This window comes from Sabethes cyaneus, chromosome 1 (assembly GCF_943734655.1).
Source record: "Sabethes cyaneus chromosome 1, idSabCyanKW18_F2, whole genome shotgun sequence".
Classification (NCBI taxonomy): domain Eukaryota; kingdom Metazoa; phylum Arthropoda; class Insecta; order Diptera; family Culicidae; genus Sabethes; species Sabethes cyaneus.
This window is the reverse complement of record NC_071353.1, coordinates 141,815,602-141,834,473: the sequence shown is the minus strand read 5'-3', so window position 1 is coordinate 141,834,473 and position 18,872 is coordinate 141,815,602. Positions and strand designations below refer to the sequence as shown.

The following is an 18,872-nucleotide window of genomic DNA, read 5'->3' as shown; positions in this document are numbered from 1 at the left end:
ATACGTTTACATATTTTTTTTTCGGTTTATTAGTTTTTAGGTTCTGCTTGGAGGTTCCGACTGTCGTCCTAGGTAACTCGACACAGTTTTTCCAATTCACTGAGCTGAGCAATTTCATTTAATCATTTTCAACTGAATCCTTAGATGCGCGCATTTTCTCTTCACTATGCAAATGCTGTTGCCGTTGCCTTTCTTTTTTCTCTTCTGTTGATGATGGTATGAGGCAGTGTGCCTCTAACTCGTTCCGTTCCGAGTCCTTTTTTTGCTTTTGTTTTTTTCTGTGTGCAGAGTTTAGGCCGCTTCCGTCGTTGCCGCTATTTACTGCCAACCTCTTAGTCGTAGTTTAGCTGATGATGATGATATCACCGAAGCAGGGAAGTTTCGGTTGATTGGACCTGGTGATTAGGAATAAGAAATTAAGCTCTAATTAGGGAAATGGGCTTGCAAGAGGTATACAGGTAAGCTACCGTTTTACGGGGTGCTTTTGCTTTATGGAAAACCTATCAAATGAGCAGTGGCACTAGGTAAATTTTGCTTCAAAGCAATTCATAGTTACCATTGACGACAACTGTTATTTTGTTTCTTTATGGGTTGAATTTTTGTCATTGTCTACTAAGATGCTAAATAAAGAGACCATGATCTGAGGTGCTGATAATTATAAGTTAGCCAGTTAATTTGCGGATCTAAACAATAAATTGAAGGGATGCTCATTTGTCAAGCTGAGAGGTACTCACAGCAACAATCAAATATCAAACTTTGGTAATATTTTTGTCGCTCATAAATTGTTATGTATTGTCATTCTTTTTTTTGGGATAAATTAACTAGAGTTACACGTGCTCGTGCCCCACCTTTTCTGTAAAACTTAGTGTAAAACATGATAATTTCTGTAACCTATAGTTTATAAGTGTTCATGTAGACAAATATTAACAAACATAGAAAAATGGAACAATGAAACGAGACAGAAAAAAAGGAAAACGAGAGAAAAAGAGGAAATTTTGCGGAACGTTTCAGCTGCACATCGTAAGCTGAAAGATCACGAATAATATCACTGTTCAATTACCTAATAATAGTCATATTATGGTATTCGACCCAGCATAACATCCGCATTGCTATTGCCAATCCTACTTGCAACTACCTACTTGCCAATTTTACAGAGGAGAGCCGCTCGTAAGGGTGCACCTTCGGGCATGCACTGAAAGAGTACTCTTGCCGTCAAGACAAGAAGAACTGCGCTTAATTCATTGCTGCAGGCTTTGGGAACTGTCGCTTCGCATCGTAAACAAAGTTCCGCCGAGCTGCTGATTTGGAAAGAAAACTCCGTTCAAGTGCTGCTGATGCCTTTAAACCGTCACAAAAATGACTAACCAATTTGAAAATTGAAATGCAACGAAGGCTGCCGCTTGACGGCTTTGGAAACTTTGCCACCAGAAAGTCATCTAAGTGCTTTCCAATTATTTCCATGCGGGTTCATGCGGTATCATCACCGCAAGCTTGAGGTTTATTTTTGCAAATCTCGTTTGTTTTTCGAGTATTCTTTAAAAAATTGTTTGATTAAATTAGATGGGTAACAATCAACTTTAACCTACAATTTTTAGCTCTGTACCCAGTCTTTGCATTAAAGAAATAAATTAATTATTCTAGCTATACAGCTCACCATTTCGCTTATCTAAGAGTATTTCATCTGTTAGGTAAATTTTCAGCAAGGATTTCGCCCCATCAACAGTTCCGGTTCATCCCAATCTTTTCGCCGGTTGCTAATTAATTTGCGTTAAATAATGCAACCGATGCAAGACTATTAGCGAATTCATAAATTAACCTGGGTTCGTGCTAACTCGAACCCGAAATTTATGAACGATACGAACGGCTGTTTGACAGATCGACCCGTAAACCGTAATGCTAAACAGTTTTAACCTGCGCTTCAAACTGAATGCTGTCAGTTTAAGCGAGATGCAATCTCGGTTAATTTATGAACGCTTTGACAGCACTTCGATTAAAACTGAGTGCTAATCGACCTGAGCCAGGTTAATTTATGAATTCGCTATATGTTAAACGATTCATGTAAGTTTTTCGTAACTAGCACACAGTAGAACCGAAATAATTGTTATCAAACGATGAAAAGAAAAATCCTGTCCTGATATTACCCCCCAAGCCCACTAACGTGTCCAGACATAAACGAAAAGTGGAGCATCCGACCTTCCAGAAAAAGGTGTCGGCCTGAAAATAACGAAGTATAATCGTAGGATGGCGAATCTATTATTACTCAGTGCAAAAATACCGATAGATTAAGTTGAAAATTCTAGACTTTTGCATTTCAATATAAAATCAAAATTGAAAATGGACGAGGAATTAGACTTGCAACTGGCCTTAGACTGGAACTTGGAGTTGAAATCGGACTTGACATAGGACATTAAGTTAGACCATAATTTGGACTTGCAGTTTTATTTCCAATTCAGCGGGAGAAGATTGCACCTAGAATAGGATTTGGAATTGAACTTAAACATGGAGTAATTTAGACTGGCAGTTTTACTTGGAATTAGACATACAATCAGATTTAAAAGAGGATTTGATGATTTTTTTGGAAATCAGATTTGAAATTAAAGTAGAAATTGGACATGAAATTGGATTCGATAGTATGATCGAAATTGAATTTAAAATTGGAATTGAAAATTCACGTAAAAATGGGATATAAATTGGACATTCGGCATTAGACTTGAAATTTAAATTTTACTAGAAATTTGACTAGGAATCCGAGTTTAAATTTGATTTAAAATTGGAATTAATATAAACTTGTAATTGGGCTTAAAATTGGATATGCAAACATGGACTTGAAATTGACGTTGGACATTGTATTAGAATTTAGTCGCGAAATTTTACTTGAAATTAGGATTGGGATCTTTCGTCGCTTTACTTCTTTAATGCTCGTTTTTTCTTCTTTTCTGTACAGTTTCCCTTTTTTTTGCTCTTACTTTTTTTATTCCTTCCGTTTTTCCACTTTTTCGCTCGTCTGTTTTTTCTGTCAGTGTTTTCTGTTTCATTATTCCATTTTTCTTCTCTTCCTGTCCCGTTTTTTTATTATTTTCAGTCGTGCTTTTCTTCTTGTTTTCTTACCTTTTTTAGAATTTTCTCTTCCGTACTGTGTCTTTTTTCTTTCCTTTTTTCGTTTCCGTTTATTTTTAACGCTTCTACTTCTCGTGTTTCATCTTCGGTTGTTCCGATTTTCCTCTTTTAGATGTCCCGTTCTGTTTTAGAATCCCGGTTTTCGTTTTGCTCTTCGTTTTTCCTTTTTGATCTCCCTGGCTCCGTCTTTTCTCTAGTTTTTTCTTTTTTTCCGGTTCGTTTTTCCAATCTTTCTCCTTTTATTTTCATTTTCTTCGTTTCATTTTTAGTTCTCTCTCTCTCTCTCTCTCTCTCTCTCTCTCTCTCTCTCTCTCTCTCGCACGCGTGTGTTTCTTCTTTTCTCATTGTTTTTTTTAGTTTTCTATTCCGTTTTCCCATTCTTGTCTCGTTTTCCCTCTTTTTCTGTTCCATTTTCTCTCTAGTGTTTTTTTCTTCTGATTGCTATTTCCTATTTGTCTTGTTTCCTTGTTCCGTTTTTTGGTCTTTTTCTACCAGTTTCAGGCATGGGTATGAAATGGGGAAGGCAAATGAGGAGCGTCCAATATAGCTCTAGCTATCCGAAGCCCCTACCCAGCCCCTACGTGACCATTCCCGGTAATGCTCTTTAGAGTAGCCAAGCTGGGAGGTGCGATGCTGGGTGGTTCCCAGCTGCCTGATCTCAAAATCGAGATTTTGGGTAGACGGCGGAGCCACAGGACCTTGTTAATAGGTAAGCATAAAATAAGTTATCTTAATTAGTTTTTTTTCGTTTTAGCTTATGAAGCATCTCCTGCTATATAGTGAAAACTTTGGCCAATACGAGTGTTAATACTGCACATGGATATTGGACCAGAAGAAAAAATTTAATTAATTATTAGAAGCACTTAAGGAAACTAAAAGGACGCAACTCTATTCCATTCAAAGGACTGCTGGTGAGATTGTTCTATTTTTACCCATGTATACCACATTTCAAAAATAAACTAGAATCGGGAAGAGAGAGGGATCATCAGAGCACTTGTCTAGGGCCTAGGGAGAGTGAAACAGTCAACTTTCTGGGGTTAATCTTGGCCCGATTAACATCACATGGTGGATAATGAGCGAGCTCTTCTCCCCACCTGCTGGAGTCATTCTGCATGAAGACGGTTTATTCAACGATAGACTCAGCTGACGTAGCCCTTGGAAGGAGATTCTCTAAATCCCTGGTACGTGTAAGTGATGTTGCTTATCGACCAATTTCTTTTTGGCCCTTCATACAAGAGTTGGGAAGCGTGACCAATCGTTGAATACGTACAACTCTTTTGACATGATAGGTTCATTGCTATGAACGGATGTTCTGCTAAGGCAGGTGGTAGTACCATATATTTATTTTCTACCGGTTTCAGGCATGTTTTCCATCTTTACCGGTCTCGCGTTTTGTTTTCTGTTCCGTAAACTGCTTTTCTATTATTCTGTTTAATCTGTTCCGTTCTTTCTCTTATTTTATTCTGTATTTCTTGCGTTTTTGTTACTTCCGTAAGTTTTGCTTTTCTTTTCCTATTTTCCTATCCATTTTTCCTCCTTTCTGTCCAGCTTGTCCTCAATTTTTTCTGTTTCCGTTTTCTGTTTTTCTCTCATTCATCTTCTTTTCTCTTCCAGTTTCTCTTTTCTGCTCAATCTCCTCTTTTTTGTCGAGTTTTCCATTTCTTCTCCATTTTCTTCTGCCCAATGTCTCGTTTTCCGTTCCATCGTGTCACGATTTCTCTGGCCGCTGTTTCCTTTTGCTCTTGTTTTCCTGTTCCGGTTTCAGTACTTATTTTCCTTTTGTTTTTCTCTTTTCTGCTCTGTTTTTCGTCCTTTTTGTGCCACTTTTATGCCTGTTTTTTATCTTTACCAGTCTCGTTTTTTGTTTTCTGTTCCGTGAACTCTTTTTCTATTTGGTTGTTTTCGTCTGTTCTGTTAATCCTCTTATTATGCTCTGAATTTCCTCTTATTCTGTCACGTTCTGTTTTGCGTTTTATTCCGTTTTCATTTTTTTCTTCGTCCTTTCTGTTTCCTCCTTTTTGTGTTCTCGTTGGAGTCGTTTCTCAATTCTCTAGCTCCCGTGGTTTTGCTTCTCTTTTCTTAATTTTCTATCCCGTTTTTACCTTTTTTGTTCCATTTTTTCCCTTTTATGTCCAGTTTGTCGTCATTTCTTTGTCGTTTTTCCTTCTTTTTCCTCATTTGTCGTTTTTTCCCTTCCGTGTTTTTTTTCTCGTCCAGTCTTCTCTTTCGTTTTCTATTTTTTCCGTTTTCTTGTCACGATGTATCTTTCGTTTTTCTTTTTTAATGTCAGTCAAAGAAGAAAAATGGTAAAGGAAATTCTTCTTTTTTCATCCTGTTTCCCATCGGTTATCTTCTAGTAAATATATTGAGAAAATTTTCTTACATTTTTATTGGATCCCGTTTTTCGTTTTGTTCTTTGGTTTTTCTCTTTTATTTCCCGTTTTTCGTCTTTTTCTGGAGTTTTATCATTTTGTTTGGTCCGTTTTTCCTGTTTTTCTTTTCTTTTTTTCTGTCCCATTTTTCATACCCTTCTTCTTCTGTTTCAAGCACTCGTCTCCATTCAACTCGGTCTTGGGCCACTCGTCGCCAATTTCCTAGTCGTCTCATAAATCGCAAATCGCTTTCGACCTGGTCAAGCCATCGTGCACATTGGACCCCCCTATTCCGGGTGCCGGTGGAGTTGTTCAAGAGGACTATTTTCGTCGCACTGTCGTCCGGCATCCTTACGACGTGTCCGGCCCACCGTAGCCTGCTAACTTTCGCTAGATGTACGATGGGAGTCTCCCCAAGCAGTGCCTGTAGCTCGTGATTCCTACGCCTCCGCCACTCTCCGCTTTCTGTTTGTACTCCGCCAAATATCGTCCGCAGCACTTTCCGCTCAAACACGGCAAGGGCGCGTATGTCCTCCGTAAGCAGCGTTACGGCTTCAAGTCCATAAAGAACTACTGGGCTTCAAAGGGTTTTGTACATTGTTAGCTTCGTGCGGCTGCGTATGCTTTCTGATCGTAGCGTTTTACGAAACCAGGTTTCTAACAGGATCTGGGAGAGTACCTTGCAGCGGTCTAGCCTCAGTTTTCTATACCCAGTGTGTCCAAAGTTTCTTGTTTTATTACATTTTTCCGTTTTCCTCGGTTCCTCTATCGGTTTTCTTTTTCCTCTTTCGTAATTTTTTGCTTTCCTTTTGGGTTTCTCTAGTTTCCTGTTCCATTTTCCCTCTCTTGTCTTATTTTGCCCCATTTTCTTTTCCGTTTTCTAACCTTTTCTAGCACGTTTTTTTGCTTTTCTTTCCCGGCTTTCTTCTATTTATGTCATTTCCCGTCTTTTTTCTCTGACTGCTGTCTCCTTTTTCTGTTGTTTCTTTTCTGTTCCGGTTTCAGTCGTCGGTGTTTTCGTCCTTTCCTGCTATTTTCAGGCCCGTTTTTTCAGTATCTTTTTTTTTTGTTTTCTGTTCCGTGAACTCCTTTTCCGTTATTTTGATTCTGTCTGTTCTTTTTCTTACTCTGTTCTGCAAGTTCTGTTTCTCGTTTTATTCCGTTTGCTTTCCGTTTTCATTTTTTTCTCCATTTTTCTCTATTTCTGTTTCCGATTCTCCATTTTCTTGCTACCGTATGTTTTGCTTTTTTTCCAACTTTCTTTTTTTACCTTTTTTGTTCCGTTTCTTTTCTTTTTCTGTCTAGTTTGTCCTCATTTTCTTTACGTTTTACTTCTTTTCTTTCCTTTTTCTTCTCCTTTCCGTTTTGCCTTTTTTCTGTCCAGTCTTCTCCTTTTGTGCTCCGTTTTCCAGTTTTTCAGTTTTCTTTATTCCATTTTTTTTCTTTTTGCGTCCCGTTTTCCTTCCATTGTGTCACGATTTTTTCGGTTTTTATTTTTTATGCAAGTTTTCCTTTTTGTTTTTTTTTCGTTTTTCCTCTTTTTCCATCCCGTTTATTCAGTTTTTGTCTCGTTTTCCCCGGTATTTTTTCCATTTTTTCTCCAGAAGCAGCAAGAGACGGGTTACCTCTAGATCCACTGGTAATTCATCTGTGTATATGCTAAATGAAACTTACATTTTTATAAGAAACTGTTTTCTCGTACAACGAATTGAGAGGATTAGGGTAACCAATCTATTTTGGACGCCATCAGCAGCTGTACATAATTTGGACACTTACAACAAAATCGAATGAAATAGGCCCAAAACAACCCTACCTACGGATGCTCGAAACTCAAATGGCCGAAACAATAAATAGTATAATAGAACTAATGCACTAAAGGACTAGCTGTGGATCTACCAACTTTGGACGATGTTTGAAAAGCAGCGAGTAACACTTAATTAAGTATACCGTACTTCTCTGTAGTCTCTATCCAAGCTGGGCGATCCGCTGATCGAATTAGCTACTCAGTGAATCTTCTTTTATATCCCATTTGACCTCGTTTTACCGTTTAAAGAAGAATAATGCGAGAGAAATAAGAAAACCGATAGAAGAAACAAGAACTTCTATCGGTTTTCTTATTTCTCTCGCATTATTCTTCTTTTTCCTTCTGGTTTCTCTTGTTTTCTGTTTCGTTTTCCTTCTCATTTCGTCTATTTTTCTCTCCTGTTTTTCCTTTTATCTGCCCGCTGTTTCCTTTTTCTCTTCTTTTTTTGTCCTGATTTCTTCCTTTTCCTGAGCCCCAAATTTCCTCTGTTCAGTTCTTTTTTCATTTTCCCCAATTTCAGACCATTTTCCTTCCCATTTCGATTTTATTCTTTGCTTCGATCCTGGTTTTCGTCTTTTTCACCTTTTAACTCGTTTTCTATTCCGTTTTTTGTTTGTTCGTTGTTCGTCTGTTCGGTTCTTTCATTTATTATGTTCCTGATTTTCCGGATTTTCCTCCTTTTCTGTCACGATCCGTTTTTCTTTTCCACTTTATCCCTTCCGTTTTTATTTTATTTTCTGCTCCATTTTTCCTCTTTTACTATTCACGAATTTCCATTCTCCTGTTTCTGTATTTACTCATTTTACCCCTTTTTTTCTTTTCTCTTTTTAGTCCCATTTTTTCTCTTTTTCTGCCCAGTTTTTCCTCATTCTCTCTGATTTCAGTACTCAATTTCTCTTTCTCGTTTTCTTCGTTCTCTACTGGGTTCTTCCTTCTTTTCTCTCATTTTACATCATTTCTCTTCCACTTTTCATCTTTTTCTGATCCGTCTACTGGTTCTTGCCTCGTTTTCCCACTTCTCTTTCCCGTTTTTTTCTTTTTGCCCTTTTTTCTGTTTTTATCACTTATTTTCTCTCTCATGTTGTCACGTTTTTTCTTTCGTTTTTCATTTTTCCATTCTTTCTCATTCATAGTTTCATTTTTTCTTTTTTGCTTCCGTTTCTGGAGATTCTCCCCTCTTTGCTTAGAAAATTTACAAATATTTTCAGAAGAAATTGTATGCTCTACGTTGCTTGGTTCATGAGATATGTACTTTTTAATCAGGGAAATATTCAGGAAAATCGAGTTTTTCTGCCATAACTGAGGAACAACAAAAAATGTTAAAATTAAAAGATTAGAAGTTTGAAACACGAACTGGTTCGAAAACAGATACTGGTGAAGCTCGCAGGTCATAGGCGAAATACGTATCTGTCGTGAATAAAATTAATAGCTAGTGGAATTTAATTGGAAAAGGTTTTCTTTTCCTTTAATTTCAGGTTTCGTATTCCACTAAGACGCTCCAAAAACTTCAGATTAGAAATTTTATCAAACAAGAAAAAAATGTTTCGAAAAAAATCCATGGGACAGAACATAATTTACTGAAATTTTCTTTGGCGTTTTCCATCATCACTTAAAATAAAAGTGAACCTAAAAATGGAAATGAATTGCTTTTAGAATGGACTTGAAACTAAATTTAAAATTGGGCATGAAATGAATTGAATTTGAACTTGAAATGGGGCGCAAACTAGGCTTGACACAAAATTCAAAATTTTATTTTTGGACTTGAAATTGGACTTGATAAATGCAACTATTTTTACGCAATCAATTTGCTTTTCGTAAATTAAGTGGCTGTTTACATTTAACTTCGGACTTCTGAGTTATAGAAATTGTTTTGTTTTTACATTAAATTTTAAAGAGAATGTTGGGCACTAGTACCAGTGTGTCCCAGGCTGGGCACGCCAGTAATCTCAAATTAAAATCTCTCCGCCTGTTGTTAATTAGTTTGCGTCAAACAAATTTCAATACTTTGTTGAACAATTCATGAAAGTGTTTCGCTTGAGAAACAACCAGCACAGTAGAACCGAATTAATTGTTACCAAACGATGAAAAGGAAGATCTTCTACTGGTATTACCCCCCAAGGTTATTAATTCACCATTTCCTGTGGAAAAATAAATTGATTTAACCCCCCCCCCCAAATATCTCACCTGCTGCACGTTGAGAGCCGTTTTCCGCCGGGTGCTTATGTATGTGGTGCATGTGTTAACTCGATGCAGATGCGATATTTCATCGATTCCTGTAGGCGAAAAGTTCAATAACTATAGTTAGATCGTTTCCATTGAAAAAATTAAGAATGCCGCCGGTAAGTTTGCAGCAAGACGCAACTTTAGCACTTCAGAGATGCATGAAAAGAATCTAAGTCTAAGACATTTAATACCATTTAACGCGTCTGTTTGCCGGGAATGCTTTGTAAGGCTGTAAGATTTTATATTGCATTATTCAAGTTTGTTTGCAGTGCAATTTTAGCTACTTAACTAAGCTCAATTTTCTGCTTCGTACAACTTTCTATTGAGCAATAAGCGCAGCGCAAAAATTTGTTAGCGAAAGATTAGTTTACAATACTATTTCAGAATGGAAGAGATTAAGTTTATAAATTGTGTGTTCGGTTCTACACTACTTAGAATTTTTGCCAACATTTCTACTCCAGTGTCATTTGATTTTTACTATTTCAGAGCTCTTAGGTATAAGGAAACTATGAAAAGTAAAAGATTTACTCGTTTATTTTTAACAAAATATCACCTATCAGTAATCCCCTGGCTAAGCGTTTCCCACAGCCTGACATTCTATTGCGTCTACTTTAACCGTGCTCCTCTCATCGCAATCCTGTTCGGTCTTCGGCAGATAGCTACGGGTCTCCACCTCGGTATCGTTCAGTGTTTGCAGTGTTTCCTTCAGCCATTCACAATTCCACTCGTTGCGGAAGAGATCTACTCGTACCAGGCTGGAAAACCGGCGGCCAGGAAAGCCATCGATACGGGTAAGCTGATTTTCCGACGCGTAGAACCGCTGCAGATTATCCGCTTTAAGATGAGTCAAATCCAGCGTGCGGAGCTGATTGCCCTGCAGGAACAGTTCGGTCAGGGCCGGCAGATTGACGTCGCTGGATGAACTAATCGAGTTGATACGGTTTTGTCCCAGGTTCAACTTTCTAAGGTGATTTAAGCCTTGGAAGTGATCCAACGTTACCTGTTCGATTTGGTTCCTGCACAAATCTAAAACTTGTAAATTTTTTAGATGTTGAACTTTTTTCGGAACAGCATGCAAGTCTCCTGCTATGTCCAGCACTTCCAAGTTGTGATTTTCAACAGCATCGATAAGCACTACACTGGTTGCCGACCGTAAACTAGTTAATGTTTTTAAAGTGGGCTTCACATATACTTTGGGTACATTTCCGTCAACGATCGATAGTTCAACGGTGGCATCCGATAGTTTTTCGGCGAGTTTCGATGAGAAATAATCAATGGTGCAATTCTCCAGATGGATTACCGACTCCTTTGGAAAGCTGTACTGGGAGGCACTTGTTGATTTCAAGGTTATGTTGCTGATAATACAGTGACGATCTGCGTCATGTTTTGTACAGCTTACTTCGATCGGCGTTGGAGTTGCCAACACTTTGAAAATTATTGTCAAAAATGTTCTGCAAAATTCGTAGAAAAACTTATTTGGGCTCAAAATTAACAAAATAAATCCAAAACTTACAACGAGACGTAAAACTGCTCCATTTGCTCAATTATCTTTATTGTGACTGTGCCACTACAGAGCGGTGGAATGATTTCCGTAAACGGCATCGAGCTTATCAGTATAATTGTTGTTGAATAATACATGGTGATTTAATAACACGTAAAGTTCAAAATGTCGATGAAATAGAGTGTTATTTATAACCTATCCCAATGACTCGATTGAAATTCGACCGATCCGACATTACGGTGGTTTGCTTTTCAATGTTTTTTCCGGGACTTGCGAGAAGGTAGTTTATTTGTGAACAAAAGCTGGAAATGGAAAAACGAGAAGCGAGCAAAGGAGATCAACGATGTTAAAAAAATCGTATCTAGCTCTCACTTGATATCTGATTTAACAATTATATAACGTTTTATTAGCGAAATTTGAAACAGGTTTTATTTTCCCTTGCCAAATTTGCAAATCCCATTGCACAATTTTTAAAAAAATAAATTTGTTTGTTGATCTGCAAGAAAATGAATATTTCAAGTTCCTCATTGCCCAAACACCCGCTTCCTTGCGGGTAAAAATAAAATACCATACGTCTCCATTGCACAATCGCAACATTTCTCGGGTAATTTTTCAAACAGACCTATGTAACAATGAGAGATTCTCTTCGTGTCTCCTCTCTTCCGTTTTTTACTTCGATATCATAGTCAGATGACTTCGATATCATAGTCAGGAACTTTGCGATGACGGAGGTAATCTACGCCAGACTGGAAGCGAAGTCTAGGAGAATTGGGCTAAAAATAAATGCGTCGAAGACCAAATACGTGAAAGGAAGAGGCTCAAAGGAAACAAACGCGCGTCTCTCACGGACGGTAACCGTTAACGGCGACGAACTAGAAGTGGTAGAGGAGTTCGTGTATTTGGGATCGTTGGTGACCGCGGACAACAACACTAGTAAGGAGATCCAGCGGTGCGTCCAAGCGGGAAATCGGGCCTACTTTGCCCTTCGTAAAACGCTACGATCGGGAAGCATACGCCGCCGCACGAAGCTAACAACGTACAAAACCCTTATTAGACTGCTAATTCTTTATGGACTTGAAGCCGTGACGCTGCTCACGGATGACATACGGGCCCTTGCCGCGTTCGAGCGGAAAGTGCTGCGGACGATATTCGGCATGTATGAATCACGAGCTACAGGCACTGCTTGGGGAGACTCCCATCGTACATCTAGCGAAAGTTAGCAGGCTACGGTGGGCCGGATACGTCGTAAGGATGCCGGACGAAAATAGTCCTCATCAACATCCCTACCGGCACCAGGAACAGGGAGGCCCAACGTGGCTCGACCAGGTCGAAAGCAATTTGCCACTTCTGAGACGACTAGGAAATTGGCGACGAGTGGCCCAAGACCGAGTTGAATGGAGACGAGTGCTTGAAACATCACAAGCCACCCCGGCTCTATGCTGCAGAAGAAGAAGAAGAAGAAGAAGAAGAAGAAGAAGAAGAAGAAGAAGAAGAAGAAGAAGAAGAAGAAGAAGAAAAAGAAAAAGAAAAAGAAGAAGATATTAGATGCACTGATCATAACTCTTTATAGGCATACTTTATAGGCATACTTTATTATTGGATAAAGCTTCCTCATGATCCTTATTGTTTGCCTTGCCCTACTAACACGATATGTTCTGTTTTCCTGTAACATCTATGGAAGTAGCATGGGTACTCTGCACTTTCAAAAGCAGATGCTACACTAACATTCCTACCCACCTCCCCTGCGGTTGTTCTGACGTAGCCAGGTATATAATGCGATTATATAGCCATCTACGATGTGTGCAACCTCGTATACTAATGCTAATGCTAATGGCGGATTTGTTATTACTTATCACAAAATGCCGTCCGATTACGTATCGGACATAAAATCATAATATTTTACATTAAATCACTTATATTTTGTCAGCTGGCTGGCCGTTTCTGAATTTGTTTATTTGTTCATCAACAGGCCTTGTTGCCCAAATGATAATTTAACCTGAAAATTGCGCGCTATTGAAAAAAAGCGATTTTTCAGCACGTTACGGCTGACGTCAAATTCGGAGCTGGAGTAAAAGCGGTTAAAGTGGCGTTGGAGACCGGTAATCGTGCTGAAGCTGCTGTAGTTAGTCCGTCTATTCGGCGCGTATAAAAAGTGGCTATTGCGCAATGTACGACTCCGGATGTGAATATCAAGGTTTTGCAATATATACGGACAATCCACCCGTGAGGTCAATAAATCGGAGACAATTGTTGCTCTATTTACATCGCGACGAACATGAAGAGGGTCTAGGTCGATGAGCCTACAGCGTTGTTCGTAGCTTGGCAGCTGGAAAGGGTTATTCCACGGAAGTCTCCGAAGAGCAAAACGAATGAATCTCCGTTGCACTGACTCGATTCGGCTAACTCCATTTTGATAGTATGGACTCCAAACTGGAGCACAGCATTCAAGATTGGAGCGGACTAATGCACAATAAAGAGCTTTCAAGCAGTAAACATCGTTGAAGTTCTTGCCGATGCGCATAATGAAGCCAAGATTTCTGTAGGCTCTGTCCACGATGAACGCGATGGGCTGTTTGATTGTAAGTTTAGAGTCGAGCAGTATCCCCAGATCCTTGACGCAGTTTTCACGACGTAATGGCGTATTTGACAGCTTGTAGTCAAAAGTGAACGGGCTCAGCTTTCTGGAAAATGTGATGACTTCACACTTGTTGGGGTTAAGCAGCATGCGGTTGTCGACACATCATTTGTCAAAGGTCGATAGTTCCTCCTGAAGGACAGCGGCGTCGGATAGATTTTCGACTTTAAGCAGGTAGTTGACGTCATTGAAGTAGATAAGGAATATTAAAGGACCAAGATGGCTGCCTTGTGGTATTCCAGAATGAGCAGTGAACGATCCAGAGAGACTGCCCTCAATGTTCACCTTTAAGTGGCGATCGGATAAGTATGAACGGAATCAACGCAGTAACGGACCACCTATGCCAAGCTTATCCAGTTTAGCAATAGCGATTTGGTGGTTCAATTTGTCGAAAGCTGCGGAAAGATCAGTGTAAATGACATCTGTTTGCGACCGAGCATCGAAACTATTTATCACGTAGGATGTAAGAGTCAAGAGATTGGTAGTCATGGAGCGCTTGGGCATAAATCCATGTTGGTTATCAGAGATGTACTGTTTGAAAAATGCAAATACTGGTTCAAACAGGGCGAGCTCAAACAGTTTCGAAATTGAGTTTAGAGCAGAGATTCCTCGATAGTTATCTACGTTTTTCCTATTTTCCTTTTTATGCACAGGGAACATGTAGGCTGATTTCCATGCTGAGGGAAAGACACCTGAGTTAACGGATAAGCTGAAAAGATGGCTCATTGGAGCAGCGATAGCGTGGATGCATTTTTTCAGGAACACAGGTGGTATACCGTCCGGTCCAACGGCTCGAAAAAGTTTCAACTTTGCGGCGGCCGATGTAACCATCACTTCGTCGATGGTGAGGTTGTTCAATGAATGACCCAGGAAAGGAACACACTCGGTCGCTGTGGATATCTCTGCAATCGTCAAACTTTCATCAGTAAATACACTGGAGAAATTCATCGAGAACATTTTAGAAATTTGCTGAGAGTTGCACGCCGTTTTATCACCCGGGAACATAACCGAGGGTAGACCGTCATCTTTCCGTTGCTCGTTGACATATTTCCAAAAAGATTTAGGGTTACGCTTCAATCTTCGCTCGACAATTTCGCAATTTCGTTCGTTTTTAAGCAATTTTTGTCCATAGTGCAATGAAGTGTTAAAGTCTGTTCCACTTATTCTGATACTAATTTTGTAATGATCCGACCACAGGAAGAGGCCGTAAAATGATCATACACATAAGCATTCCAGTGGCGCGTGGAACCAAAGCTTGAGAAAAAAAACTGAAAAAATAAAATTTTGTCTGGCCGTGTTTTGTGTACAAAGCTCAAAAGTTATAAAAGTCTTCTTCAAACTTTCACAAATAAAACCAAAAAAAAGTTTGATTTATTACGTTAATTAGTTTTCGAGAAAAAGGTACATGAAGTTTGAAAATCGTGGTTTCACAGGAGCGACGTTTTATTCCGTCGAGGTTGTTCCACGCCCCACTGGAATGCTTATCTGTGTGATCGTTTTTCGTTCATCACAAAATTAGTAGGGTATGTTGCTGCTTCGTCGTAATTGCCTATTACCGTCCTATGCAACACAAATTATTAAAAATATCGGCGATTTTTATGACACACAATGCAAAATTAGTTATTCCCTAATATTTTAGTTTGTTGACCGTCATACGCGATCAATCAAAGGGAGCTGAGTTCTATTTAAATACTTTTTTTTCATTAAAGAATTCCTAGCAGCCAAATTTCCTGCGTTTTTTCGTTTCAATTTCCGTCATTCATAAAATGAAAACAACTCACGCAACGCATTGTCGTTATTTTGCAGCCGGGAAAACTTGCATGACCAGCAGAAATTTTGCAGAATAACATTTGTCATGCCGTTCTACACAAAAACATGCGCGCTAGCTTCGTAAACATTGTTGTGATTTTTAGTTCGGACGATGAAAAATTTTGATGGACGGATTTTAAAACGGTACGACAAATTTGAGAAATAAAGTCAGTTGCGTAATTTCAATAAAATGCTTTAATAATCGCTTTTTAGTAAATTCAAAGTTCACGGATCGGAAGGTAAATGTGTTTTAGTCAAATCAGCACAAGAACTTTTGGGGTATTCATTAAATCCACCTAAGAAATGATGAAAATTAGAGTGGCTTTCCTTACTACGACGAGAATTAAAAATAAACCCTACCAAAAGAAGCGGAAAACACTGTAGAATCACAATCTGAAATAAAAAAATAATGGTTTTTCCAAAAATTTTAGTCGTTTATGTCCCCTTAAATTTGAGTTATAGTGTGTTCGCCAGAAATGATCCATTTTTTATTGTGGTGTCTGTGTTGTTTAAATTTTCGGCAGGCCGAAGACGCCTGTACGGTACAAACCAAAAGAGTTATAAAGCAATCCCCCAAATAACCCCAAGGGTGGTATTGCGCGGGCGTCCACCGTAATTTCGTAATTGCGCAATCAACAATAAAGCTGATTGTTGGTATATTGTTGGGGTTTATCAAAGGCTTATTTTTTATATAATTTATTTATACAATTTATTTGTTGTATACTTTGTGTTTACATCTACATCACTTCAAATTAATTTTCTAGATCCAGATAAAAAAATTAGTTCAGCTACGTCTGCTATTTCATTACAACTATTTATATAGCCAACACATTTGATAGAGTTTCAAAATTTTTACTTTTTTGTTTTTGCTCATTCCTGTCAGAGCCGGTTTTATTGGGTCCTCGAGTTCGAGCCGCCTCCATTCGCCGTCTTATTGTCTACCAAAAATCAGCTATATCTATTTCAAGAAACCTGGGAAATTATGATAAGCAAACAGCACCACCCAAGGGCTTATTCGGTGGATTGCTGTACTTCAACAGCAGATCAAAAGAAAGTTGGTTATTTTACGTGTCGGTGTTGCTTACAAAATCATCTTACTAATGTACGAAAAACCCGAAAAAAGATTTTTTTGAGGGCGAGCGGACGTGAAAAAGTTTGACATCTCAAATTTTCCGTTTTTAATTAAAACTTTTTACATTTAACGATTTCTAAAAAGTGTAGTGTTTTGCGTGGTTCGTGTTAGTGTTATTGAAAACTAGTATAATACAAATTCTGTCGTTACTTCGTCAGCTAAAATTTCCTGCTAACGAAATGCGCTTCCAGGCTATCGTGGAGAAGAGAGTCTAAAGTACAGCGAATTATTATTGGGCAAGTTAAATATGTCCAGCGTTTAAAACCGGTGCCAGACAAACTGCAGAATACAGAAAAATCTAAATTAAAAAACCGTGTAAATCGAGAAATATGAAGAATTCGTCGTTGGCGAATCAATTGAATATGAAGGATACATGTCAGCTGCCGTCTTCGTCAGTCAACTATGGGAGTGGCAAAAGAGTCTCCTTGGCAAACAGTGGCGCAGTTAATACAAGAAATAATTCGAAGCAGCAACAAAATGTTTTATGCCGTGTCCAACAGGAAGTTGGATCAATACCATCCGGGAGCAATCTATCTGGTGGTTCAATTTACGACACAAATCGGGAAGTAAATAATTACCTCTTTGCGTTTGTTTATAATTTAGGATTTGTCATTTTTTAAAGAATGGTTTATACTAACATTTTTGGTATGATAGTTGGTGAGCTTAGTCTATTTTCCGAGAGCGAAATAAGGCGCTATAACCTTGGCCTATTGCAGCCTGGCTTTTGGCCTAAAAACCATAAGTTTATCCCCGAGGGTCCGGAGTATCACTTAACCTTTATTAGCAAAGATACTCCCAACGACTGCATATTGCATAATATAATCTGTAAATTTATCAATATCCTCAATGGAAGCGTTTGGTACGGGAGGTCCACGCTTTCTGCCTTCCCCTTGATTTCAATGAGTTGAATGGAATTAAATTTCGTTTCTAATTCGACTTGATTCTTTGGAATTCTCTCTGCGGTACATGCTGCGCAGTTGGCCTGGCCGTTGACAAGAAAAATGATCGATTCAAGCAATCGTCATTTTCCAGGATGCTTTCAAGTATTGGCTGCGTTAGTGTGAGATAAGGTAAGAGATAAGAAAAAACCGAAAAAAGATTTTTTCGAAAAATTATTACTTGAATTGATATCACAATAATACCTAGATATTGAACGGCCACTTGAAAAGATGCATCATTTTATCAGTCGAAAAGTTGCTGAAGACGTCATTGAGCTAGAATATCCCGTTTAGCCGCAATTATTTTTGTCCGTCTAAAATCGCTTTCTGGACCAAAGTGCACTGCTCGTTCAGATTCTCTCTTAGCTGTGCACTGATCCGCTTATCAGTTTTTGAAAGTACTTTGCAGTAACTCCTTTCACTGATAACCGCCGAATGTTCAGTCGGATCTTTGGTCTAGAATTGAATATGTTGGACAACCTGGGACGAATTTTGCTTACTACAAGATAGTGGTCCGAGTCGACCTTTGGGCCCCGGAAGGATCGCACGTCTGCGACATCAGGAAATTGCCGACCATCAACCAGGACGTGGGCGAACCATAAAGCAGGCCACTTGATTAGGGTGTTTCCAGGCATGCTTCCGAATGTTTCGTCGTACAAAATAGGCACTACAGAGATAATTATTGTGGTATGATGGATGCTTTCTCTACCGGTATTGGGGCGAAAGAACTCTTTGCGTCCGACTTGTGCGTATTTATCCCCAATGACTATCTTTTTGCCACGTCCTGGGCACTCATCATATGTCCTCTCGAGAAGATTATAGAACTCCACTTTTACGTCTTTGGGTTTGTCGTTCGTCGGTGCGTGCACATTAATTAGGCTCTGGTTAAAGGATTTGCCCCTGTTCCTCAACACGCACAGACGGTTATTATTGGCCCTCGCCTAATGACACGCTTCATTTGTTTTCTATGTGATTTATTGCCGTCACTGAGGATAGGATCAAAAGGATCTACTGCACGGAATTTCCGTTCTCCCGTCTTCGTTTATCGCACTTCTTGAATGGTTGCAACTTCGACCTTTATTTTCTGCAGCTCTCTTGCTAGGATACCCACGCATGCTGGTTCAAGAGCGGACATTCCAAGTACCGAGTTTTCAATAATCATTTGTCTGGGACTATACCGATTATTCCAATATGGTTTCTTTCCTGCATTGTTCGTCATAAAGTTTTTTAGGCTTGCTAGGACTGCGATGCTTAGTTTCGCCGACAAGTCTGCCGTCTTGGATATATCTGGCGGGGCACAGTGTTTCATAAAGTCAGCCGCCCGCTCCGGATCAGTCGCTA

At 39.0% G+C, this 18,872-nt stretch overlaps 1 protein-coding gene across 1 annotated transcript; it reads right to left on the bottom strand.

Annotated features, from left to right (window-relative positions):
- Positions 1–9,806: 9,806 nt before the first annotated feature.
- LOC128745275 (leucine-rich repeat-containing protein 19-like) lies at positions 9,807–11,091 on the bottom strand. The gene is made up of 2 exons (XM_053842307.1): positions 11,030–11,091; positions 9,807–10,967 (listed from the first exon to the last, which is right to left on the bottom strand). Exons 1-2 carry the CDS (start codon positions 11,050–11,052, stop codon positions 10,088–10,090), a joined length of 903 nt encoding a protein of 300 aa, XP_053698282.1. The 5' UTR covers positions 11,053–11,091; the 3' UTR covers positions 9,807–10,087.
- Between the last annotated feature and the right edge of the window lie 7,781 nt (positions 11,092–18,872).